Raw genomic sequence first — 26,700 nt, forward strand, 5'->3', positions numbered from 1 at the left:
CTGTAAATCTTTGTTGACACATTATTGTCTATATTATAGCCATTTTATTGGGTGTTAATTATCCTCCTTGTGGTTTTCATTTGCATTTCTCTAATCACCACAATAGTGTTCGTATTTCCACGTACTTATTGACAATTTGCATATCTTCTTGTAGACATGTGTATTTAAATCCTTTGTCCATTTTAAAAACTTGAATGTCTATTATTGATTTTTAAGAGTTTCATCTTTATTCTGAAATATACCCCTCACACAGATACAAAATTTAAAATTTTTTATATAAATTGACTTGTCTTTTTATTTTCTTTATGGCCGAAAAACATAAGTGTTAAAATGTTATCCAATGCAGTTTATCATTTTATTTCCTTCTCTAGAATGTGATTTTGGTGTAATTTCTAAGAGATTGTTACCTAGCTTATAATTACAAATATTTACTCCATTATTTCTCTATAAGTTTTATAATTTTATCTCCTACAAACAATAAGAGATGTATTTTGAGGGCCGAGCCCGTGGCGCACTCGGTAGAGTGCTGCGCTGGGAGCGCGGCAACGCTCCCGCCGCGGGTTCGGATCCTATATAAGAATGACCAGTGCACTCACTGGCTGAGTGCCGGTCACGAAAAAACGACAAGCAAAATAAAAAATAAAATAAAATAAAATTAAAAAAAAAAAAAAAAAGAGATGTATTTTGAATACTTCTGTGAATGGGTCTGATTTGAGTGAGGGGTTCGACTTTATCTTTCTGCAAATGTATATAATTTTCTCAGCACCATTTGCTGAAAAAGCTGTATGTACAAAAGACAGTGTTTTGTGTGTGTGTGTGTGTGTGTGTGTGTGTGTGTGTGTGTGTGTTTCTGGAAAAAAAATCTAGTCTTTTTGCCAAGCAGTATTTCTTCCTTATGTGAGTTCTCTGATGTCTGCTTACGTGTGACTTCTGACATAAGATGTTCTACATTCATTACAATGAGCCTTCCATATCCACAAGATCCACATTTGTGGATTCAACCAACTATAGATTAAAAATATTTGAAAAAAAGAAAGTATGGCAATACAAAATATAAAAGAAAAACTACAACTCCTTATATTGTTTCTAATGTATTCAGTAATATAAGTAATCTAGACATGATGTTAAATTCTGCAGCAGAATGTTACACAATAGGTTACCACTTCATATAAGACTTGACCATTAACAGATTTTGGTATCTATGTAAAGTTTTGAAAACAATCCCCTGTGGATATGAATAGAAAGCTATATATTCACAGGTTTTCTCTTTTACGTGAGTTCTCTGATACATCCTGAAGTGTGCTCATGACTTGTAAGGTTTGATTTCTGGTAGAAAGATTTCGTACGTTCATTACATTCATATGGTTTCACAACTGTGTGAGTTCTTTGATGGGCACTGAGGTCTGCTTTACTGTAGAAAGGCTTCCTATATTCTTTACATTCATCTGGATTCTCACATGTGTAAATTCTCCAATGCTTGCTGAGGTTTGACTTCTGGTGAAAAGTTTTTCCACATTCATTATATACATAGGGCTTCTCATCGGTGTGAATCTCTGATGCATGCTTAAGACTGTCTTACATTTGAAGGTTTTTTCACACTCATTGTATTCATAGGGCCTTTGCTATGTGTGACTTTTCTTATGTTTATTGAGATCCAAGTTATGGTAGAAAGATTTACATTCTTTATATTCATATGGTGTCTCACCTGTGTGAGTAATGTGATGTACATTGAAGTCTGATTTACTTTAGTAAATTTTTGAACATTCTTTTCATTCATATGGTTTCTTACCTGTGTGAATTCTCTGATGTCTGGTGAGGTTTGACTTCCTGTGAAAGGTTTCCCACATTGACTACATTCATATGGTTTCCTCACCTGTGTGAGGTTCCCTGATGTACACTGAGGCATGATTTACTAGAGTAAGTTTTTCTACATTCTTTACATTCATATGGTTTCTCACCTGTGTGAATTCTCTGATGCTTGCTGAGATTTGACTTCTCTTGAAAGGTTTTTCCACAGTCACTACATTCATATGGCTTCTCACCTGTGTGAATTCTCTGATGCCTGCTGAGGTGTGACTTCCTGTGAAAGGTTTTTCCACATTCGCTACATTCATATGGCTTCTCACCTGTGTGAATTCTCTGATGCCTGCTGAGGTTAGACTTCCAATGAAAGGTTTTTCCACATTCACTACATTCATATAGTTTCTCACTTCTGTGAATTCTCTGATGCCTGCTGAGGTGTGACTTCCTGTGAAAGGTATTTCCACATTCACTACATTCATATCGTTTCTCACCTGTGTGAATTCTCTGATGCCTGCTGAGGTGTGACTTCCTGTGAAAGGTTTTTCCACATTCGCTACATTCATGTGGTTTCTCACCTGTGTGAAGTCTCTGATGTACACTGAGGCATGATTTACGGTAGAAAGTTTTTCTACATTCTTTACATTCATATGGTTTCTCACCTGTGTGAGATCTGTGATGTACCCTGAGGTTTGACTTATGGTTGAAAGCTTTCTTACATTTTTTACATTCATATGGTTTCTCACCTGTGTGGGATCTCTGATGTGCACTGAGGCATGATTTACGGTAGAAAGTTTTTCCACATTCTTTACATTCATATGGTTTCTCACCTGTGTGAATTCTCTGATGCTTGCTGAGATTTGACTTCTCATGAAAGGTTTTTCCACATTCACTACATTCATATGGTCTCTCACCTGTGTGAATTCTCTCATGCTTGCTGAGGTTTGAGGACTTATGAAAGGTTTTCCCACATTCATTACACAAATATAGCTTCTCCCCTGTTTGTGTTCTCTTACGGATTGTAAGGGGTAATTTCTTCATGAATGATTTATCACATTCACTATATTTATAGGGTTTCTCTTTTGTGTGTATTTTCTGCTGTTCATTGGGTTCATAATTTTCACAGAACTTTCTCCAACATATGTCAAACTGAAAAGCTTTCTCTGATACTGGAATTATCTCATGGGTAAGAACAGCTGACTTATGAAAGACTTTCCCATAATCAAATATACAGGATGTCTCTCCCATGTACACTTTCTTCTGTTCCAATAATATTGGCTCTGTGTTGAAGGATTTCCATTGTCCACTATATTCAGAAGCCTGCTGCTGAGCATGAATCTTGGAATGCTGATTAAGATGCTCACAATGTCTCCACAATTTCCCAGTTATATTACCCTCATCAGATTTCTCTCCAGCATGCATCCAATCAGCCTCTCTAGGAGGAAGTGCATTCAAACATACATTGAACTCTTTGCACTTCATTCCTAAATACTTTTCGCTATTTATAATTGAATTTGAAATATAGTTTGAGCTCAAATGAAATGCTTCTATTTCAACTTTCTCCTCAGTTGATGTATTGCTGTTGGTAATTACAACATCCTGCAAATGTGTATCATGACGTTCTTGGCTTTTTGTAATTGGAGCTTTGACTATCTGAACATCTAAAATAAGAAAAAATTACCATATCCATAAGCCACACATAACTATTGCTTAAATGAGCATGTAAAGGTAAAGAAGTTTTTTCATATTCTCATGGCATAGGATTGTACAAAAATGAATAATGGAAATTGGATTTATAAGTATACATGTTTCCTACATACTACCATAATGTAATAAATTGTATTAACATATTTTCTAATGTACAATGTTCTTTCTTAATTTTTCATTCATAAGAAAATATTTGGTAAAACTTTCACCTAAGCTTGGTCATAATTTTAAACAAGGGCTTATCATCTGACATTTGTTTACCCTATTTTATTTCTATATTTTATTCTTATAACAACAGTGGGAATCACATAGTGCTTTTTTCCCTTCTGATTCTGATTTGAGTATGGTAATACTTTATTGGATCAGGTACTTTCAGGTTCAGCAGGAAACCAATTTTCTTTCCTTTAAGCAGAAATTTGGCTTAGGTTCAGAATTTTGCCCCCATTGTTCGTTTAGTTTTCATTCTTCCCTACAAAAAGGCTATAGACGTCTGGAAATTTTTCAGATAAAACATTTCCTTTTCCACACAGTAGATAAAGACATCTTACTACAAATTTCTCATTTAACATCACTGCCTCTGCTTCTCAAAAAGCTCCATTTTACCACACTGTGCACCCCTTTTCTGCAAGTTTAAGACATTTGGTTGTCAACCCAGGATGTACCCACAATATTTCCTTTTCTATTTAGCTCCTTCTGAGTTTAACTGGCATTCTACCTCTACTTTCTGGTGCACACACCTCTGCTTTATAATTTGCTGCTTCTGAAGTCTTTTAATTTTTGCAATGAAGTTTCAGTTGTGTCCTATTTTCATATAAAATAAAGTCTTATGTACATTCCTTGTTCTCGTTGTTGGTTTAGAATAATATTCACAAAGAGAAGGGGAACATGCTAAATTCAAGTTCCAGTACTCCACAAAAAAATCTGAGCCCTTCAACATAAAACTCTTGGTTCACTTGATATTGGGACCCACAATCTCTTGATTCTCCTTCCAAGTCCAGTAGCTCATATCCAGGTGCCTATGCTGTGTCCTTAACATCTTCATACTTTCTGATTCATGGTACACAATGCTCACTTCTCAACCTCTTTGCTCATTTTCTTATCAACACCCTAGGTAACCTCCTCTAAAATTATGACATTAAAAATCAGCTGTAAGCCACCAATTTCCAAATTTGTATCTCCAATAGTGATGTCCTCTCTAAACTCTCAATTTTATACTTATGCAAGTATAATATGTCAAATCTGGAAAGAGTTAAGTTGAACTTACTCTATGCCAAAGTAAACTATAACCTTCCTAGAACTGCTCAATCTGGATATCCTTCTTAAATTCTCACTACCCAATTTTCTGTCTCTCTCACTGTGGTTACATATTCCTCATGATTCTTAAACAAATACTTAATGTATATTATTATCTTGTTTCTCATCAGAATGTGAACCCTAGGAAAGAGACATCATTTAGATTATTGCTGTTTTAAGTAAAAATATATAAAATTAAAAGTGCTTAAAATGCACTTAATTATGATGTAGTGAAAACATATGTGTATAAATAAATGTTTGTGCTATAATTTAAATGTTCCCCCAAACTCATATTGAAGCTTGATCATCATATTAACAGTATGAAGAGTGTGGAAAATCTAACTATGGTATTTGAACTGCAAGGCTTTGAGGAAGTTATTAGATAGTGAAGGCCATGCCTTTATGGCTGGATTGATCTGTTCATGAAATAGTGAGTTAATGGGTTATCGGGGGTAGATTGGTGGCTTTAAACAGCATATGGACACACTTTTGCCACTCTCACCTTGTGATACACTGCACCAACTGTGGACTCTGCTGAGAGTCTCCACAAATGAGAAGACCCCCATGAGATGTGACACCTCAACCTTGGACTTGTCTGCCTACATAATAATAAAAAATAAATTTTGTTTCCTTATAAATTACCTATTTTCAGGTATAAAGTTACAAGCAGAAAAACATGGGCTAAAACATTCTGGAAGAAGATGTACATGATAATGGACTGAAAGAGAGCTACCAAGAATACTGATAAAGTTCACAGTCAATAAAAGGGTCTAAAACAAGAAATGTAGAGATTAGAGTTGTGGAAGTATATGAGCTACTCATTAAAATAAAATGTGGGTGTATAAGTGTTAGAGCCCTCTTTGGAGATTATATAATGCATGAGTTTCTAAGTAGGCCAGCAGTTGTCTGGTCTGAAATCTAGCAAATATATTGGTAAAAACAGCTGAACACGACTGAAATATGCTGGACCTTACTCTTTCCAGCCTCAGTGCCCAGGACATACTGACCTTGTAGACTCCGGTTTTGGGAATCTATTGTCCATTGTTCTGCTTCTTGCTCCAACTTGAAGATCACTTCAGGTTTGGTAATGCAGTACCCTTTAATGGATAATAACAGGGACTTTGCAAAATTGTTGTCAGGTTCTTGAAAGGATGACAAGAGTTCATCTTAAGATGCTATGAAATGACAGGGCCAATTTCAATGTTTCTTTGGAGAGGGATGATGCATTCTTTATGGAATAAAATCCTACCTAAATAGCATTAAATCTTATAAGTGGTTCCTTTATTTACCATAGAGGAAGAAAGTACTGCCCCTGACACTGAGGAGTTTCACTCACCCAATGACACCAGGTTGTTGTACGTCTCCAGCATCACACTCCTGTACAAAGTCCTCTGACCATCATCAAGGTCCTGCCACTCCTCCCATGTGAAGTCCACAGCAACATCCTCAAAAGACACTAACACCTGTAACAGCACATTTCTCCTCAACTCAAGTCACCAGACCTGGTTCACAAAATGGAAATCTGGAAGTTCAAAATTCCGTGGGTGCATGTACATATGTATCTTACAACAGGTACAGTATTCCATATGGTAGAAGAAAGAAAAATCACAACAGGAAGATTCTGCAACTGTAATAAATTATTAATTACAAAAAATACTACTACAAAGCCACTTTGCAGATCTAGACCATCATTCTTGCTATAGATAAAAGGATGAATAGAATTCTACTCCTCCAAGGGATCTATGATATAGTATGAAGACATAAGTATAAATACTTACCTGAAAAAAAGTGTGAGTTGAACTAACTTAGAACCAAGTTCAATATAGACTGGCATAAGAAAGAATGAGAAAATATACTTCTATTTTGTGTTCAGTTTCAACTCCACTGAAATACCAAAGATGCTTAGCCTTTCAATGTAAAGTATATGAGTAAACAGCAAAAGTCCAGTCAGAAAGACACAAACAATTCACACTATATTAAGGGAACTACATACAGTACTATGTCTAGGGGATGGGATAAAAACAATTTGACCAAAATCAAATATCAAAAACCTTATGCCCTCACTGTTGACTTTAAATTACTTTCAAATTAAAAGCATGAACCAAACATATCCAAATTTTCTTTCTGTATGCAAAAAAATTGCTTGTGTCCACCCCGGGGTGAATACTGCCACTTTTCAAACCATGAGGTGTAAAAAATCAGGTCCTGTAAGGACAGGTAAATGACATAATCAGATTTGCATTTGACATTAATCCATTAGAAGGGAATGGTTAAGGTGCTTATGGGAGAATCAGAGGGGAAGAAAACAGAGTAATAGATGATCACCTGTCATCAGGAAACACAGCAGTAAGCATAGCAAAGAGGAAAAAAAGGAAAGAAAAAGCAGGAGCAGAACATGGTTCTAATTTGCTGTGCACAGAATAAAAAAAAGAGTCTTATTCCCAGGCTATTTACATGATTTCAGCTACTTAGGTACTGGCATTGTAAAGTAAAATTTGGAAAATGGGTTTAAAAAAAAAACTATAATGCAGAAGTGACACAGATTTGAACACAATTTAAGCATAATACTTAAAATATCCTTGAAAATGTCCAAATGGAAGTTAAATATATAATTTCAGTGTTTAGGATAGATATCTAAGCTCATAATAAAGATTTAAAAAATATCAGAATTTCATCGATACCTTTAGTAATCAGTTAATGAATCTATAACCTTAAATTAAACATTTAGGGAATCTGCAGAAAATATTAATATATAAAGATAAAGAAGACAAATAGACTGCTAAGAACAGGAAAATTTTTCTGAATTTATTTCACGAATAAAGTAAAACTCAGTATTAAGAAGTCTACCAATACAATTGATCACTTTCATAGTTATGAAGCAAAATCCTTTGATTATCTACATAAACATTAAAAAGGTACTTCTAGAAACACATTCCTCGTGTGTATTCCTGTGTGCGTGCGCGCGCGCGCGCACACACACACACACACACACACACACACACACACACACACACACAAACATTTGGAAATTATCACTCCATTGTAACAACAAATAAAAAGCTGAAATGCCTGAAAAATCAATAACTCTTCTTGAATAGTAAGAAAGAAAAGACACAGAGCACACTGCTGCCCCAAATATTAGAGAGGTCGACAGGCAAATATATGGAGGCATGGCTTACACACACTGATGGAGGCTCATCAATAGAGTTGTAGAGAACTCTGAGGGTTAAAACTCCAGGGGACCCAGTCATAGCAGGAAACCAAAGTACTGTGTAATTCACTGTCACAAGCATGAACAGGATCCTACAGTTAATAGTAAAAAAGATCTCCCCCCTGCTTTCACCTGTGAGTGAAAAAAAGGCAAACCTTTAAATATGCCAGAATATTCTGTTGTTTATTCATTACCTACTCTTAAGATATTTTGTTATAGAAGTCCATATGGACTAAGACAGCTCCCCCCTCTCCACAGCTTAAGAACACATTACTGAATGCATATTTACAGTAGTTTCTTTTCCATGTTACATCATATATGGCTATAAAAAATACAATTACATGGCATTTTTAAAGACAAAAAAACCCCATTATAAACAAGCAAAGAAACACAGCTGGAAGTGATAGAGCAAGCATCAGAAAAAGCTATGATCAGGATGTTAAAAATGTCAAACAAGTTATTTTCAAAAAAACTCTGTCGAATAAGCTTAGGGCTCAAATGGATGAAGTAAACAGTACTCAACAGCAGATGGGCAATGAAAGTACACATAAAATTTCTAAGAAAGTACCAAAACAAGCAAACATAAAAACAGTAGCACAGATCAAAAACACTGTAACTGAAATAAGGAATGTTTTTAATTGGCTTAATAACAGACTGAGAAAAGAATCTCTGAGCTTGAAAGTACATCAATAGAAACTTCAAAATCTGAAAAGCAAAGAGAACGAAGACAGAAAAGAACTGAATATCCAAGGACTGTGGGAAAACTACAAAATTATCCCGTAGAATATTGAGAATACCGCCCCCAAAATAGAAAGAGAGACAGAAAGAAACAGAATGTATATTTGAAACAATAATGCTTGAGAGCGTCCACAGATTAATATCAGACACCAAACCAAAGACCCAGGAAACTCAGAGAATATCAACCATGATAAATGCCAAAAACTACACCTAAGCATATCATTATTAAAACACAGAAAATCAATTTTTTAAAAAACTACAAAAAGGAAAAGGGAACAAAATCTTACTTATAGAGAAGAAAAGATAAAATTACATAGAAAATCTGCTTAGAATCCATGCAAGTAAGAAGTCAGTGAAATGAAACACTCAAAGCATCGAGAGAAGAAACCCACCAACTTACAGTTCTCTACCCTGTAAAATCATCCTTCAAAAGGGAAGGAAAAATAAAGACTTTCTCATATGAACAAAAATTAAGGAAATCTGCTGCCAGTGTAAATGTCTTGCAAGAAATATTAAAAGAATTTCTGTTGACAGAAGAAAAAGATGCATATAGGTCAGAAATCTTGATCTCCATAAAAAAAGGAACAGAATTAAAGAAGAAATAAGTGGAAGTAAAAAAAAGGTTTTTTTTTCTTATTCTGAATTGATCTAACATATAATAGGTTGTACCCAATAATAGTGGAAACAATTTTAAAAGTTATGTATGCTTTTACACACACACACAAAAAAAAATTAATAATTTAAAAATAGAAAGTCAATAGAGACAATCAAAAACAAAGAACAAAATATCTGATTCTTTGGAAAGATAAATAGAGTTAAGAATCCTGTAACAAGGCTATGGAAAAAGAGCACCAAAACAACCCATACTGGGAATGAGAGGAGTGGCATCCCTACAGATCCTGTGGACATAAAAGGATAATAACGATATACTATGACTAATTCTCTTGCACACATTTGAAAACTTAGATAAAATGGATCAAATCCTCACAAGATACAATTAACAAAATTCACACAATAAGAAATACACAATATAAATAAGCGTATATCTGTTATAGAAAATGAGTAAATCGTTAATAATCTTCAAAACAAAAAACATCCTTCCCAGATGTGTTCAATGGTAAATACAACCAAACATTTAAGGAAGAAATTATAGCAATTCCCTACTGTGTATTGGTACTTCCCAACTCATTCTATGAGGACAGCATTACCTCAATACCAAAACCAGGAAAAGACATTACAAGAAGAGAAAAGTACAAATCATCACCACTCATGAATATACATGCAAAAGTCCTCAATAAAATATTGCTAAACCTAATCCAAAAATGTATTTTAAAAAGCTGTGCATTATGATCAAGTCAGATTTATTCCAGGCATACAAAGCTGGTACACGTTTGAACATCAATTAATATAATCCATCACATCAGCAGACTGAAATAGAAAAACCCTATGATCTAGAAAAAGCATGAGACAAAATACAGCATCATTCCTGATAAATACTCTCAGTAAACCAGAATTAGAGGGAAACTTCATCAACTTGATAAAGTCTATTTACAGAAACTGCAGCTAATATGATACTTAATGGCGAGAAATTCAAAGCCTTCCAACAAAATCAGAAACAAAGCAAGAATGCACCATCTCACCCCTCTTTCAACATCGTACTTAATGTACTAGCTCATGCAATAAGATAACTACTTAAAATAAAAGGCATACATAAAGGAAAATAAAATAAAATTGTCTTTGTTTACAGATCATATGATAGTGTGTAAAAAATTCAAAATGGACAAAAAAACTTCTGGAACTAATAAGTGATTATAACGAGATTGCAAGATCCAAAGTTAATATGCAAATTTGATCACTTTCCTATATACTAGCAACAAACAAGTGGAATTTGAAGTAAAAAAACAAAAGACAACAAAACAAAAACCACACTATTTACATTAGCATCCCAAAAATGAAATAGTTGTGAATCATATATCTCACAAGAAATTAATATCCAGAATACACAGAATCCTTCATCTCACAAGTCAAAAACCAAATAACCTGTTTAAAAATGGGCAAAGGTCTTGAACAGACATTGCTCCAAAGATGATATACAAATGGCTAACAAGCATATGAAAACATGCTTTACATCACTAACCATTAAAGAAATGCAAACTAAAACCACAATGAGATATTACTTCACACACAATAGAAAATTACAAGCACAGGCAAAATTGGAACCCTTGTAAACTGTTTTCTTGGTGGGAATGTAAAATGATGCAGCCACTATAAAAATAATAGAGTGGCTTTTTAAAAAATTAAAATTAGAATTACCATATAATCCAACAATCCAATTTTGTGTATAAATCCAAAATAATTAATAATAGTGCAAAATATTTGCACAACTGTTTTCATGGCAACATTATTCACTTAAAAGATGGAAGCACTCCAAATGTCCTTAGAGAAATGTGAATACAGAAACAAAACATTTTATGTTCATAAAGGAATATTAGATAGCCTTAAAAACAAAGAAAGTCCTCACAGTCTTATGCTATAACATGGAACTTTGAGAACATTATGCAAAGGAAAATAAGCCACTTACAAAATGACAGATATTGTATGGCTCCACTGATGTAAGTCAAATTTTTAGAAACACAAAGTAGAATGGTGGTTGTTAAGGTCTGGGAGGAGAGGGAAATTGAGAGCTGTCATTTAATGAGTACAGACTTGCAGTTTTCCAAGACAGAAAGTTCTGGATATCTGCTGCACAACAGTGTGAATATACCTAACACCACTTAAAGGTTAAGAAATGGTTAAATTTATATATGTATATGTGTTTTTTTACCAAAACTAAAAACAGATTATTTTGAAAATAATTTTAAAAGGCCAGTAGTTGATCATACTGAAAAATAAATGAGTAAATAATTAAAAATAAATTGAGTACCCAAAAACAATTTAGGAAAGTAAAAACAGAGGACAAAATGGCAACTGAGACAAAAGAGAAAATGGGAAGCAAAATAGCAGACATAACTCTAACCTTATTAATAATTAGTTTCAGTTGAATTGGACTAAATATTCCACTTTATGCAGAGACTGTCTGGCTTGATAGGAAAGTAAGACCCAACTATATGCTATCCACAGAGACATGATTTAAATACAAAGACACAAACAGAGTAAAATTTTAAAAAATGGAAAAAGATGTTCTACATTGACAGTAAGTATAAAAAGCCTAAGTTGAGATATTAATACTAGCAAAAAGAAACTTCAAGACAAAATATATCAACAGGGAAAAAAAGACAGCCCTTTAATAATAACAGAAGGATTATATGTGAGGAAGATGTAACAATTATAACTTTGTTTGTGCCTAAACACAGAGTCACAAAGTACACTCATGTGGTGCTTAAAGACTGGGTAAGTTCTGAAAAATGTGTCATTAGGCAACTTTGTCACTGTACGAACCTCATAGAGTGCACTTACAGAACCTACATGGTACAGCCTACTACATACCTGGACTATATAATGTAGATTACTGCACAGATATAAATGGGGTCTGTTGACTAAAATGTTATGAGGCACATGACTGTACCTGGAAAAGAAAAACTGAGCTAAAGTGAGAAATTGACAAATCAGGGCCGAGCCCCTGGCGCACTCGGGAGAGTGTGGCGCTAGGAGTGCAGCTACGCTCCCGCCGCAGGTTCGGATCCTATATAGGAATGGCCGCTGCACTCACTGGCTGAGGACCAGTCACGAAAAAAACATAAATAAATAAATAAAAAGTTTTTTAAAAAAGAAATTGACAAATCAACATTCATAGTTGCAGAATTCTTTTCTCTCAATAACTAATGAAATAACCAGATAAAATTATCAGGAAGAGTACAGATATAATTGACAAAATTTTAACTATATTGTATTATGGATATGTATATTTGTCTCTGTCTCTGCCTCCTAGCATACACCTCCTAAAATCCTTAGACTCTTCAAAGTGATGAGTGTCACTTTGCATGCTAATCAGTTGGCTGGTGGCTGGCTTTACCTGGGTAAATTCAGGATGGGAGCTGATTGTCAGAGGAGCCAACTTTGTAATTAGAGGGTTGGGAATGGCAGCCCACATCCCCAACTTCCAGGGAGGGGAGAGGAACTGAAGGTTAAGTTGATCAACAGTGGCCTATGCTGCAATCAATTGTGCCTAATGAGACCTCCATAAAAACCCAAGAACACAGGTTTGAGGGAGCATCAGGACAGCTGAACTCAGCCGTGTGCCAGGAGGGTGGTGTACCTCATATCCAAGTGAATGAAACCTCCTGTGCCAGGACCCTTCCAGACCTCACCCTTTGTATCTCTTCACCTACATGTATTTTTCAAAATGTCCTTTGGAATGAATGAGCAAGTGTAAGTAAATGTTTCACTGAGTTCTTGGAGCCCCTTTACTAAATTAATATAGACTAAAGAGAAAAAAGGGCATTGTGGGAGCCAGTCAGAAGATCCAGGAACATGCACTTGCAACTGGCATCTGAAGTGGGGACAGTCTTGGGGAAGGAGCTCTTAACTTATGAGATATGATGCTACCTCCAGATAGATAGTGCCAAAATAAATTTGAATTAGAGATTCACCCAGCTTGATGTCCGCTACAAAATTGCTTCTAGGCTTAGTGTGTGGAGAGAAATCCTCAAGTATCTGGTGTCAGCTGTCAGCAGTGTGTTGTGAGTATAGGAGGGGAAACTGAGTATGTTTTCCCCATCCAACCTAATTGATATTTGTAGAGTACAATCTGAAGCTGATATGGGTAAATGTGTCCACCAATGTTAATATGTTGGAAACTTGATCCCTATTATAACAGTGTTAAGGAGTCAGAAAATCCAATTATAATACTTGAAAGGTGGGACCGTTAAGAGGTGACAGGATTGTGATGACAATGTCCTTGTGAATAGATTAATCCATTCATCAAGTAATGGATTAATGTGTTAATGGGGTATCATGGGCATAGACTGGTGGCTTTGTACACTGGGCACATGAAAGTGCTCTTGCCATTCTCACCATGTGTTAATCTGCATTGCCACAGGACTCCCTACAGAGTCCCCACCATGAAGAAGATCCTGGACTGGATCTTAGCCTCCAAAATTGTAAAAAATAACCTCTTCTCTTAATGCATTATCCAGTTTCACATATTCTGTTGTAAGAAACAAAACAAAAAAAAGAAAAGAAAAAAACAGACTAATACAGGAACACTCATCAAGACACAGTACACACTGACCTATAAAAGGTCACAAGACTAAAATACTATAAAATATGTTCTCTAATCAAAATGAAATTAAATTAGAAACCAGCAACAAAAGTATATTCACAAAGTCTCAAATATTTGAAAATTACATGACACACTTTGAAGGGAGGCTAAAAATCAAAGAGCCTGTGTCTGCTCTGTGGGGGTAGCTTTGGTCTAATGGATTTTAATGCACAGAAGCCTGTGCTTTCTAAAGTAGTGATTACATCATTTCTTGTATCAACAGACCAGAGTTAGATAAATATGAAAAGGAGGCCATTGGATCCCCAAATTACTATAAGCAAGAAATAGAAAGAAAAAAAAAGTTGGTCAAGTACAAACCCAAGCATGTGAGGAAAAAGGATACTGACAGAAAATGGTGACAGCTAAAGGGGAAGTGTGAAGGGTCATGAGGCAACATTCCAGAAATGAGGACCAGGCCCTGTTCAAAGAACTACAGCAGGTGGCCAGTGGGAATAACTAACTGATCAGACCAGTGTCTGCAGGTGCCTCCCCTTCCCACCAGCCCTCTCTGAAAGGCAGTGCCCACACGTTCCTGCCAGTGTCTTCACTGTGAGGTGGGTGTGTCTGGAGAAGCAGATGACAGGCCACAGGACCTGTTTATGTTGGGCTTTCAGCCAGTTCTGTAACAGCAAACAATTTCTAGGGTTCTTGAGAGGGGAAAATTATATTGTGCACATGACAGAAATTTGTGGGAAACTGTGGTCTTCAACTTTTTACCTTAAGGTACATTTCTAATAGCTACAAAGAAGTATTCAACAGGGAGTTTAATCTATGGTTGAAAGGCTGGAAAAGAGGTACAAACTGGAGAGGAATAGGTCTGAAAACTACAGAGGATTGAATGACTCAAGAAGAATTGCAGAGTGAGAATAGGGCCCAGGATGGAGTGCTTGGATGGACTCTGCTACAAATAGAAAGTGGAAGTATACAGAGAAAAAAGAAGAAACCATCAATGAGGTCATCATAGCATGTAACACAGAAGAATTTCTGGGAAAAGCTCATGAACAGCAGTTTCAAATAGGGCAGAAGATTCAAGTAAGGCAAAGGCTAGAGAATAGTCATTGAAATTGATTAAAATTTAGGTGATTGGCAAACTTTTGAAGAACTGAACTAAAACTATATTGAGTGGGTTCAAGAGCAAATGAACGGTGGGAACATTTTCCAAAAAATATAACTTTGCACAGTGTGCTGCACACCTGCATGAACACAGGAACTGAGAGAAACCTGCAAAGAGTGACTCAAGAATCGGTGGTTGACTCAATCCTCCCGATGATCCAGGTTTTAGCTGTAAATCAAATAAGGCCTTCCAAAAGCTGTTTCGGTTCACACTGTTTTAGAAATTCCAGAAAAACCTTTTTAAGGGAATTGTTCTTTAGCACTAGGTTATTGTGTTTACTGCAGAAAACTGAAAGTATTTGTTTTCAAATTGGTGGTAAAAAAAAAAAAACAACTTTCCACAACATACTCAATGAAAATAGTCTCTCAGACTTTGGTGGCAGCAAATCTGGATGTTCCATAAAAAATGTAGCATACTGTCCTCTCAAATTTCATTCCAATCAAGAAACAAAAGGGTTTTTTTTGCCATGACATCAAAAGGACCAGAGACAAATTTGCACTCAGCATGGAGAATACTAAGTTCTGCCAAGCTGCTGTGTCTACACGCCAACTTTATCTTTTATTCCTACATTTCCCACAAGCTAAGTTTTACTTATTTATACTTTTCTATTTTAATTCATAGACCCCATAAATCTCATAAACACAATGTAAGACAAAGTAAAGAACATAAACAAACAACTCACCAAAGACTTCTTCATTTTTTGTTGCTCTTGGAAATGCAAATAGCACTGTGGCAGCACAGCTGAAAAAGAAAATTGAGTGAATTAAGAAGAGAACTGGTGTGACTTGATCTTGGATTCTTCTGACGAAAACACTGCCAATTAGCTGGAAACAAGAACCACCACCACCAGCAACACAACAGACTTTTCTCCCTATTGGATGATAGTCCTTTATGCCTCAAAAAGAGGCAGCACATAACTAACTGAAGATGCATCTACAAATACATTATTTGACAAAAAGCAGACAATTTAATTTGGGGTTAATGAAAACAGATGAGGGTACTTAAAAAGTCTGCATAAAAATTAAATTAAAAGATAATGTGAATCCTTCAATACACTTTTTGAAGTCCCCTCATAGATTACCTACTGCTTTAGCAACATCTAATTTTACCTTAAGATATAATTTAATCATTAAAACTAAAGAACAAAATATCATGTCTTCACTAAAATTAATGTGATAAAATATACCTAGGCTATATTAACCATTTGCCTATTAATACAGGTATTTCATATAGGAGTCCACATGAGTGTTTCCACTATAAGATATCTTGCTTTTATATGCCTAAACATCAGAAAAGTGTACATCTTGCACCCCAACATTTTTTGCCCATAACTATAAAAAAAGAATATATAATACATATTTCTTGTGGTACACTCTTCCAGTAATAATTTCCAGTTTCAGGTATCCCTGTATCCATCTTTTTATATAGTATGTTCTCGCAAAACTGGGCTTTGCAATTGATTTTCTTTGGCCACTATGACATTAGAAAATGTGATGCAAACATGACTGTGAACAGTGATTGCCATTGGTGCTTGCCTTCTTAGACACAGTTATGTTGTAAAGAAGCCTGGGGCTATGCTATTGGAGACACAGAACCTACCCAAAAGCCAGCACAAGCTACAGCACAAGTGAGTGATGACATCTTAAACCAACCAGCTTCAGCCGAGGCACAAGTTGACTGAAGCCTCATTTGTAATCCAGGCAACACCAATGTAGAAACTGCCCAGCTGAGCACAGCCCAAAAAATATTTCCATCGCAAATACACATGTAGCAAATGAAATGTGTTTTGTGTTTATTTCTGTTTTTGTAAGCCGTTGAATTTTGGTTAGTTTCTTAACTAGCAAATAGTAACTGTTACACAGAAGACGTCAGAACTCAATAGTAACAAAATTATTTGGAAGAAGACGTTTTAAATTACATGCCAAAAATAGTCAATAGAAATTCAAAACCACACACACAAGTTTTGAAAAATCACACAGAATGACAACTGGATGGAATTCAGTGAGGTTGTTAGAGCTCACGGAGGCCACATGAATTATATAAAGCAATTGGTTGCATCAGTAAACTATGTTGTAAGTTTTTAAATTTTATTTTTCAAGTCATAAACAAGTCTATTTACCTAAAAACATAAAACATAAAAAGGGTCTCTTACTTATAAGCAAGTATTATGCTGTAAGTTAATTACATTTTAAGACAAGAGTGTGGAGAAGATGATGCAGTCTAATTTGCCCATGTTAAATAATGTTAAAAAGGCTCCCATTATATCCTTGCAGATTTTGTAATTTTTAAGAACAGATTACTGACATTAAGTGGAAAACACTTGTGTTGTTTACCCTTTGAAATCACATAATCCATAGAAAGTTTTGGAAATAAAAAAGGATAGTGATATTTAAAGCATAGTATATTAAAGCAATGTTTGATCTAATTTAATTTCATTCTCACAAAGTTAATCTCAAAAGTAAACAAATGCTTTTTTATATTTTTTAATCTTAGTTTTATTGTAACATATTTGATTGTACATATCTGTAGGGTTCAGAGTTGAATATCGATACCTGTGTGCAACATGTGATGCTCAAATAAGGATAACTGGCATGTTCAACAAAATACACCGTCATCATTTTTCACAGCCCTTTATCAATTCCTCCCTCCCCCTTCCCCTTTCCCACCTCTGGTAACCTCAGCTCTCCTTTCGAAAAGTTCAATGTATTAATGATTGTTTTTCTTTCCTTCTTTTAATTTATACATTTATTTTTTAGTGCCCACTTATGAGGGAAGGCATGCAGTCACTTATTTTGACTTAAGTGTGGCAAAAGGATAACATTAGCCAAAAAGTCAGGCTGTGTAACATCAACAGATTATGTGACCATGGGCAAATCACATCTCCTAAAATCCATTTTTAAACAATCTTTCTAATAAGGTAGGAATAACTTGGCAAACACTTCCCGAACGATTGAGGACAACTATCAGGACAGTGAGAGCCTCAGGATTCTCTCTAGATGCCAAATATGGTGATAGGCTATGTTTGAGAGAGCTCAGACACTAGAAACAATCAGAGAAGATAGAAGAAACGAGAGCGTGTTTAGAGGGCACTGTAGGCAGATCCTCTCAGATATGCCAGGTTATTCCTTCATCCCAGACCATACATTCAAGCCCCCTACTATAAGTAACATTTCCTAGGCCCTCGCCTATACTCAAACTCATGTCGCTTTTGAAAGATGGTGCAAATCTTCCAATAGCACTGAGTCCCCAACAGTGCTCTGAAGCACTATTGAGCGGTCTCAGGTCAGAGGGGAATTCTTGCAGGGGAGATTCCAATTCACTGGGAACCATCCTTCAAACTCTTTAACACCTCCTTTACTCCTAAGAAAACCGGACCATCATCAGCCAGTGGCCCAATCTTTCTCCTAGAAGTCACTGTCCCTGGAGACTCGGTCATGTACAAACATCTGTAGACTTGGACCAGAAGTGCTAGGCAGGCCACACAGTGCTGGAGGGAACAGAAACTACACTTGCTAAAAGAGACACCAAGACGCCCCACAGATACAACTTGCAGAGAGTAACACTGAGTGTGCACACGCTTCACAATTCTTTCTCTGGGAACTTGAGGGAATTTCACTACTATTTTGAATGCGCTCATCTTACACATCAATAAACTGAATGTCACTAGGTTAGTACCAAGTTCCCTCATGGCAGGGCCGCAACGGGAACTCACCGCACACCTCCCAGGCTCACGCTGTCTTCAGGCGCCCCCACTCCAGACCCGCCGCCATCTTGGTCTTGACCCCCAACGGCGGAGCTTCTGCAACCGGCTTTTGTTCTCCAGGAAGGACAAGCCCCGCCTTCTGGAAGCCCAAATTCCTCTGACGAAGCAGTCGACAGAACAGGGGGAGGCCCCCCTTCCCCAGCCCAGGTCCATGGTTCAGACCAGCCCATCAGGCTCCGCCCGCCTCAGACCGACCAGCGGACCTGTTCCACCAAACGCTGAGACACCCGTCTGCTCCACAGGCTCCCCTCCTTCACCCTCGCACCCACCTTCAAGGACACAGACTCCAACCACAGAATCTCCTCAGCACCGTGGAGGTAGCAGCAGCCTCTGGGAGATGAGGGGAACGGGCAAGGCCGCACATGCGCACCAGAAACCCAGAACAGCCCTGCCCGGATCCCGTGCGGATGACGTCATTTCAAAGCCAAACTACCTTTCCCAGGTTGCAGAGCGAACTGAGTGGCACATGCGCAGAAGAAACACAAGGCCGGTTCCATAGCTCTCTGCAGGTGATGTCAACGGGAGGATGAGACTTTATTTCCCACAAGCCTCTGTGGTAACCCCTTGGGAACAATGGACGAAATTTTTATTTCTCCAGCAGGAAATCTGCTACTGGGACACCAGGCCGTGATGGAACAGCTGTGATCTCTATTCAGATGTTGGTGATGAGGAATTCTGATTCTTGATTAAATCCTTATTTGATGAGAGACATTGTGGTGATAAAGGGAAAATTCAATGTGGGAAATGAGTAGATGATATTAATAAGTTCCTTTTTAAAAATTTTTATTTCTGATATTAGTATATCTGTTATATAGATATATATATTGCTGTTATAGAACCCAAGTCTATTTTCTAGAGATGCATTTTAAAGTATGAAAAAAACTATTTACCAATTTGACTTTATTTTATTTTAATTTTATTTTTTAATGTTTTTAATTTTTTTGAAGTAACTTATTATACATATTTGTGTGGTACGAATTTAACTATCAGTAGTTGTGTACTACGTGCGACGGTAGAATCAGGATAGTTAGCTTATTCATCATCACAATATGTAATCCTTCTTTGAAAAGTTTTAGCAAGCCAGAAATTATTATGGTAACTTTCTTCCAGTTCATCAAAAGATGTTTGTTTTCATCCAATAAGCTAATTTGTGAGTCTCCAATGGATTTTATTGTACAATTGGGAAAATGCTATTGTGTCAATTTACACTTGCAGTATCTGATAATTATTTGCCCCCAAGCCCCCAGGTCCTATTCATTCATCCATATATGTATCAGTCAAATATTTCGTTATTTGTTTTTGTGTGTTTGTGAGTGTATGTGATGGGCCTGAACTTTCCCTTTTCTTCCCTGGTTTCTGCCACAGACTTGGCAAGGAGTTCTGTGCATGGGTTTCTCAAAGCCCCTGCTACGACTGAATCTTCTTTTCAAACAGAGAAATGCCTGGCTTGAGTCATCAAGGTTGATGTGGGCTTGAGTGGTAGAATGAGACCAAAATTGCTCAGAGATTATTATCACGGGGATCTGGTGGTAGTCGGTAAGACTGAGAACAGCGGCTACTGTTTAGGATCAACTAAGAATGGCATTTTAATAAATATGTTCTGACATAATAATTTATCATAAGGTGGAAAGAAGAGAAACAGCTATGTGCCAACAATGAAGGTGCAATATATACTATACCCAGATTAACAAAACTGAGATAATTTGTTGCTGGTAGATGGGAATACAAGAAATAGAAAAAGTGTTGTTAAGCCTGGAAGCAAGTAACCCCAGGCAATAATACAAATTCACACACAAAAAAACATGGGGCCACAGTAAAGGTAAATGAGAAACTATAAAAGGCAATATAAGTGCACATTGTTTCTACTTTCTTCTCTTAATTGATTTAGAAAGAAACTGCATAAAGTTGTACATATATATTGCATTGTTCTTCCTGCAACGTATAGAAATGTAATATACCAGAACTGATGAAGACCACCAGGCTAGAATTTTCTGAGGTCCTAGTGTGAAATCCACAGTCCCAGACCTTCTGTGTGGCCACAGCTGAGGGACATTACTCTCCATGAGAGGGTCTCATAAAAAATGCTGCCCATGCAAAAGCAATCATCTCAGCATCCAGCCACGTGGACCTTGAGTTCAATGTGAATGTTTGACTTATTCTCTAACACCAGTGGTTAATGGGATGAAGAAAAAGAGTGCTTCAAATACACCAAAATGCTTCTATCATGAGGTGCAAATTGGTACATAGTGGTAGTCACATTTACTAAGCTGCTGGTCACAGGTCTTCTGGTGTCATGTCTAAGAAACCACTTCCCAAAGCAAGGTCACAAAACTCTGCTTCTATGTTCTCTCATAAGAATTTTACAGTTTATTTTTTACATTTCGGCGTATGATCCATTTTGAGTTAATTTTTGTGTATGCACTGAATTGAGAGTTTAATCTCATTATTTTCATTGTAAATATCCAATTTTCTTAGCATTATTTGTTGAAAATCCTAAATTTTACCTTTACATTATCTTCTCGTATTTGTTGATAATCAATTTACCATAAATGTGAGGATTTGTTTGTTATCTTTCAATTCTATTCTACTGATAGATTTATTTTTTTCTGTGCTCTGTCACTATCACATTGCCTTCATTACTGATGCTTTATAGCAAATTTGTCAGTATTGTGTTGATTATACTGGGTCCCTTGCACTTTCACATAATTCTTAAGATGACCATTTCTAGAGGACAAAAATGTAGCTTAAGTTTTAATATGGATTGTATTGAATCTACATTTCAGTTTGGCAAGTATCATCATGTTAACAATGAATGTTAGATACATAAACCAGACATGTATTTTTATTTATTTAGGTCTTTTATAATTTCACTCAAAAAAGCAGTTCTGTATTTGCTGTAAACATCTTGAACTTTCAAAAATTTATTCCGAAGTAGGTGTAAGATTTTAGCAGATATTCTTTGTCAGGTTCCTTCTATTTCTAGTTTGTTGAGTGTGTTTAATCATGAAGATGTGGTACCTTTTTAAAATGTTTTTAATGCACATATTGGGAATCAGCTTCTACAGACACTTTAAAACCAACGGCTCATCTTCCTTTCTGTTTCTGGATCCTTCTCTCACAAATGCAATCTTTCTGAAGGCAAATCAGATTCTAAATATTAAAAACAGGGTGAGTGGATGAGTGAATAGTTGAGAACCCTTGATCTCAGTTATCCTTGCAGCTGACTGCTGTGCTATTGAGGAGGGTTGGTTTTCACTCCCATGAAATGTCAATTAGAAATTCAAATACTAATAATGTTAGAGGGCAGGAAGGAGGATACCTGTAAAGTGCACACTTTAGAAATTTGCCTTATCTTTATTTACTGTGAAGTGAAAATATTAGCACCAAAGGAGAAGAAAGTGCAGAAAACACAGCATATCAAAGGTGTGCGCAGCTGGAAATAAAAGAGAAAAATAAGTAAACCTTTATTTACACAAGGAATATGTTGAAGGAAGTAGAATAGATTTTGGCCATAGATTTCAGAAGTGCGTTTGTGCATTTTGAAAATACTGTTTCTGGTTTATTTTATGAGGGGTCTGATACCATCCTCTCTATTTCAGAAGTCTGGATGGTAACCACTGTGTCTGCCTCCATCATTTGTGGGAAGTGTCTGTTCCACATTCTCTCCTGTTACAGGTAAGAGGGCTCTGGGAGTCACCTGTGGGTCTTCAGCTGGAAAGCATGTGACAGGCTGTTCTTGAATTCTTGCTCTGTTTCCTTCTCCCTGAGTCTCATGGGATATCTGTAACCTAAATGCTGTGCACCCTGGTTGTCTGTGATTGTAGTCAAATGCCTCAATGACAATCTCCCAGTCACTTGTAGGCTATTGTGGGAAGGAGCAGACAACATTTGGCTGGGGAGGGGAGCAGCAGGTTACAGACATCCAGTGAGATTCTCCTCCCCAGGCAAATGTTGTCTGCTCCTTCCCACAATAGCCTACAAGTGACTGTGAGATTTTCATTGAGGCATTTGACTACAATCACAGACAACCAAGGTGCACAGCATGTCGGTTTTTAATTCAACTGATATAATTTCCTAAATGGTGTAAAGTAAGTGTCTGCCTTTATTTTTTTGCACGTGTGTGTCCTGTTTTCCCAGCATTATTTGCTGAAGAGACAACCCTTTCCTGATTGTGTAGTCTTGCCATTTTGGATGAGGATTATTTGACCATATATGAGGGTACTTCAAAAAGTTATCTTTTGTTCTGTTTTTTCACAAATATTTTGAAGTACCCTCTTATGTGTGATTTTATTTCTGGGATTCTTGTTCTATTCCACTGGTCTAAATGTCTGTCTTTATGCAAGTTTCATACTATCTGGATTACTGTAACTTTGTAATATGTTTGGAAATCAGAAAGTGTGAGGGCCAAAATTTGCTTTTCGCCCATCTCTAGTATCTTTAGGTTTGTTCTCGCCTTCTGAATGTTCAACATATTGTTTTGTCTTCTTTCCTTCTTCCTTCCTTCCTTCCTTCCTTCCTTCCTTCTTGGCACCCAGTTAAGAGTGAGAACATGTGTTATTTCCCCTTCCTTGTTTGGTTTATTTCATTTAACACCATTTTCTCCAGACACATCCATGTTGCTGCAAATGGCAGAATTTCATTCCTTTATATGGCTGAGTATATATACACATTTTCCTTATCCAGTCATCCATCGAATGACATTTAGGTTGGTTCCATATTTTGGCTATTGAAAATAGAGCTACTATGAACATGGGAGTGCACATACCCTTTGGTATGATTATTTCCATTCCTTTGGATATATGCCCAGTACTGGGATTGCTGGATCATATGGTAGTTCTATCTGTAGTTGTTTCAGGAACCTCCATACCATTTCCCATAATGACTGCACCAGTTTACAGTTCAACCAGCAGTGTAGAAGAGTTCCCCTTTCCCTGCATCCTTGTCAGCATATGTTATTCTCAGTCTTTTTAGTAATGGCCAGTCTAACTGGGGTGAGATAATATCTCAATATGGTTTTGATTTTAATTTCTCTAATGATTAGTGATGCTGAGCATTTTTTCATGTGTCTGCTGGACAGTTGTATGTTTTCATTTGAAAAACGTCTATTCATCTTCTTTGCCCATTTCTTAATTGGATTATTATTGATCTATATATTTATTTTTACTGTATAGTTGTTTGAGTTCTTTTTATATTCTGGATATTAACTTCTTGTCAGATGTATAGTTTGCAAATATTTTCTCCCCTTCCATACATTGTCTTTCCACTCTGTTGGTTGTTTCCTTTGCTGTGCAGAAGCAATTTGATTTGATTAATCTCATTTGTTTATACTTTCTTTACTTGCTTGTGCTTTGTGGGTCTTATGCATAATGTCTTTGTCCAATCGTACTTGCTGAAGTGTTTCCCTGATGTTTTCCCTTAGTAATTTTATGGTTTTGGTCTTATATTTAAGTCTTTAATCCATGTTGAGTTGATTTTGCTATGTGGTTAAAGGTACAAGTCCAGTTTCATTCTTCTGCGTAGGGATACCCAATTTTCCCAGCACCATTTATTGAAGAGGCAGTCTTTCCCCCAGTGTATGTTCATGTTGATTTTTTCAAATATCTGTTGGCTGTAAGTATGTGGGTTGATTCCCAGGTTTTCTATTGTGTTCCATTGATCCAAGTGTCTGTTTTTATGCCAGTACCATGCTGTTTTGGTTACAATAGCTATGTAATATAATTTGAAGCCAGGTAGTGTTATGCCACTGGGTTTATTTTTATATTTTCCTCAGGATTGCTTTGGCTATTTGGGGTCTTTTTTTTTTTATATTTATGAATGTTAGGATTGCTTTTTCTTTTTTTGGGACGATTGTCATTTTCATTTTGATGAGGATTGCATTGAATCTGTAGATTGCTTTGGGTGAGATAGGCATTTTCGGGATGTTAATTCTTCCATTCCAAGAGCATAATATGCCTTCCCACCTTTTTGTGTCCTCTTTAAATTCTTTCAGTAGTGTTCAAAGTATAGAATACATTATTTTAACTATGTTTACTCTGTTGTACAACAATATATACCCTGAAATTACTTGTTCTGTTCATCTGAAATATTTTATCCTTTAACCCACATATCTTTTATTGTCACCCCACTCCAACCCCCTGATAACCACCATGGTACTCTCTGTTTCTATAAGTGAGACAATTTTGTATTCACATATAAATGAGTTCATGCAGTTTTTGTCTTTCTCTGCCTGCCATATTTCATTCAGCATAATGTCATCCAGGTTCATGCATTTTTCTTTTAAGGATGAAAAGTATCCTGCTGTTTTTTTTTTTTTAATTACTGTACATACATGTGGGTACAATGTTGATTTTCAATACTTGTTTTCAATGTGTAGTGGTTAGATCAGTATTGTTAGGTTATTCATCATTACAATATACAATCATGTTTTGTGCCTGTTGACCAATTCCTCATTAGCCCCTTCCCTCTCCCCTCTCCTACCCCCCCATTTTCCACCTCTAGTTTTTTTGTAAAGAAAATGTAATTTTATTAATATTATTTTTTACATTCTAGCATATTGTTGCCGTGCATTTGGGAGGGACGGAGAGAAGAGAAAGGGGAAGGAAATGGAGTGGAAGAAGGAGGAAGGAGGAGAGGTGGTATTGAGGCATGTGGCATCCCCTCATTCCCACAGGAGAGACTGGGGGATTCCAACAGTGGCTTGCTCATTGATGGGCTGGGTGCAGATGCAAGGCAGGTGTCATAAAAGCCCTCACTACCCACTACCTCAGCTTGGGAACCAAGGGTCCTTCTTGCTACAGCTTTGTGGTTGTCACTGGGCTGGTTGCATGTGTTGGGGTATGTGGCTGATGCCCAAGAGCCCCTGCCATCCTGGGTGGGACAGCCTGAGGCACTCCCTGCAGTGGCTCAGTGCTCACTGCTGAACTGGCTGCAGGTGTCAGGGTGTTGTGGCTGTGGCCCAAGGCCCCACACCACCCCAGCTCTAGAGAGCCCAGGGTGCTTCCTGCAGTGACTCAGTGATCCCTGCTGAGCTAGCTGTGGGTGTTGGGGATGTGAGGCCAAAGCATGAGCTCCCCCACAAATCCAGCTCAGGAAAGCCTGGGGTGCTTCCTGTGGTGGCTAGGTGGCTGCCACTGGGCTGGTTGTGGCCACATCTAGTTTTTTAAAAGTTCAGCCTATTACTGGGATTGTTGTTTCTTTCTTTCTTTCTCTCTGTCTCTCTTTATGGTTCATTTGTTTATTTATGGATTCAGCTCCCAGTTATGATTGTGAATATGTGGTATTTCTCTGTACCTGGGTTGTTTCACTTAGGAGAATTTTCCCCAGGCTCATCCATGTTGTTGCAAATGGGAGAATTTATCCTTTTTTATGGCTGTGTAGTATTCCATTGTGTTTATATACCACAATTTCCTTATCCAGTCATCCATCGGTGGACATTTAGGTTGGTTACAACATCTAGCTATTGTAAATAGAGCTGCAATAAACATGGGAGTGCAGGTATCTCTTTGACCTGATGTTTTACAATCCTCTGGATATATCCCCAGGACTGGGATTGCTGGATCATGTGGAAGTTCTATCTCTACTTGTTTAAGGAATCTTTGTACTATTCCCCACATTGGCAGTACTAATTTACAGCCCCATCGACAGTGCAGGAAGGTTCCACTCTCTCCACGTCTTTACCATCATTTGTTATTCTCTGTCTTTTTAATAGTATATATACCACATTTCTTTATTTAGTCCTGATGGACATGTTGATTAACTTCATATCTTGGCTATTGTGAATAATATTGCAATAAACACAAGAGTAAAAATATTTC

At 36.8% G+C, this 26,700-nt stretch overlaps 1 protein-coding gene across 1 annotated transcript; it reads right to left on the bottom strand.

Moving 5' to 3' along the window:
• Positions 1 to 1,269: 1,269 nt before the first annotated feature.
• LOC134376120 (zinc finger protein 717-like) lies at positions 1,270 to 18,453 on the bottom strand. Its single transcript, XM_063094785.1, has 6 exons — positions 18,315 to 18,453; positions 15,806 to 15,864; positions 6,137 to 6,263; positions 5,775 to 5,897; positions 1,874 to 3,461; positions 1,270 to 1,570 (listed from the first exon to the last, which is right to left on the bottom strand). Exons 1-6 carry the CDS (start codon positions 18,451 to 18,453, stop codon positions 1,270 to 1,272), a joined length of 2,337 nt encoding a protein of 778 aa, XP_062950855.1.
• Positions 18,454 to 26,700: the final 8,247 nt, after the last annotated feature.

Source organism: Cynocephalus volans, chromosome 4, assembly GCF_027409185.1.
Source record: "Cynocephalus volans isolate mCynVol1 chromosome 4, mCynVol1.pri, whole genome shotgun sequence".
NCBI lineage: Eukaryota > Metazoa > Chordata > Mammalia > Dermoptera > Cynocephalidae > Cynocephalus > Cynocephalus volans.

Bases quoted from the DNA above. Each gene is read 5' to 3' on its own strand.
- LOC134376120 (XM_063094785.1), bottom strand. From the start codon at position 18,453: ATGGTTCCCAGTGAATTGGAATCTCCCCTGCAAGAATTCCCCTCTGAC. The intron at 5,898-6,136 runs GTGAGTGAAACT...TATCCATTAAAG, and splicing joins CAACAACCTGGTGTCATTGG to GGTACTGCATTACCAAACCT. The intron at 1,571-1,873 runs GTGAGGAAACCA...AATGTAAGACAG, and splicing joins CATCAGGGAACCTCACACAG to TCTTAAGCATGCATCAGAGA.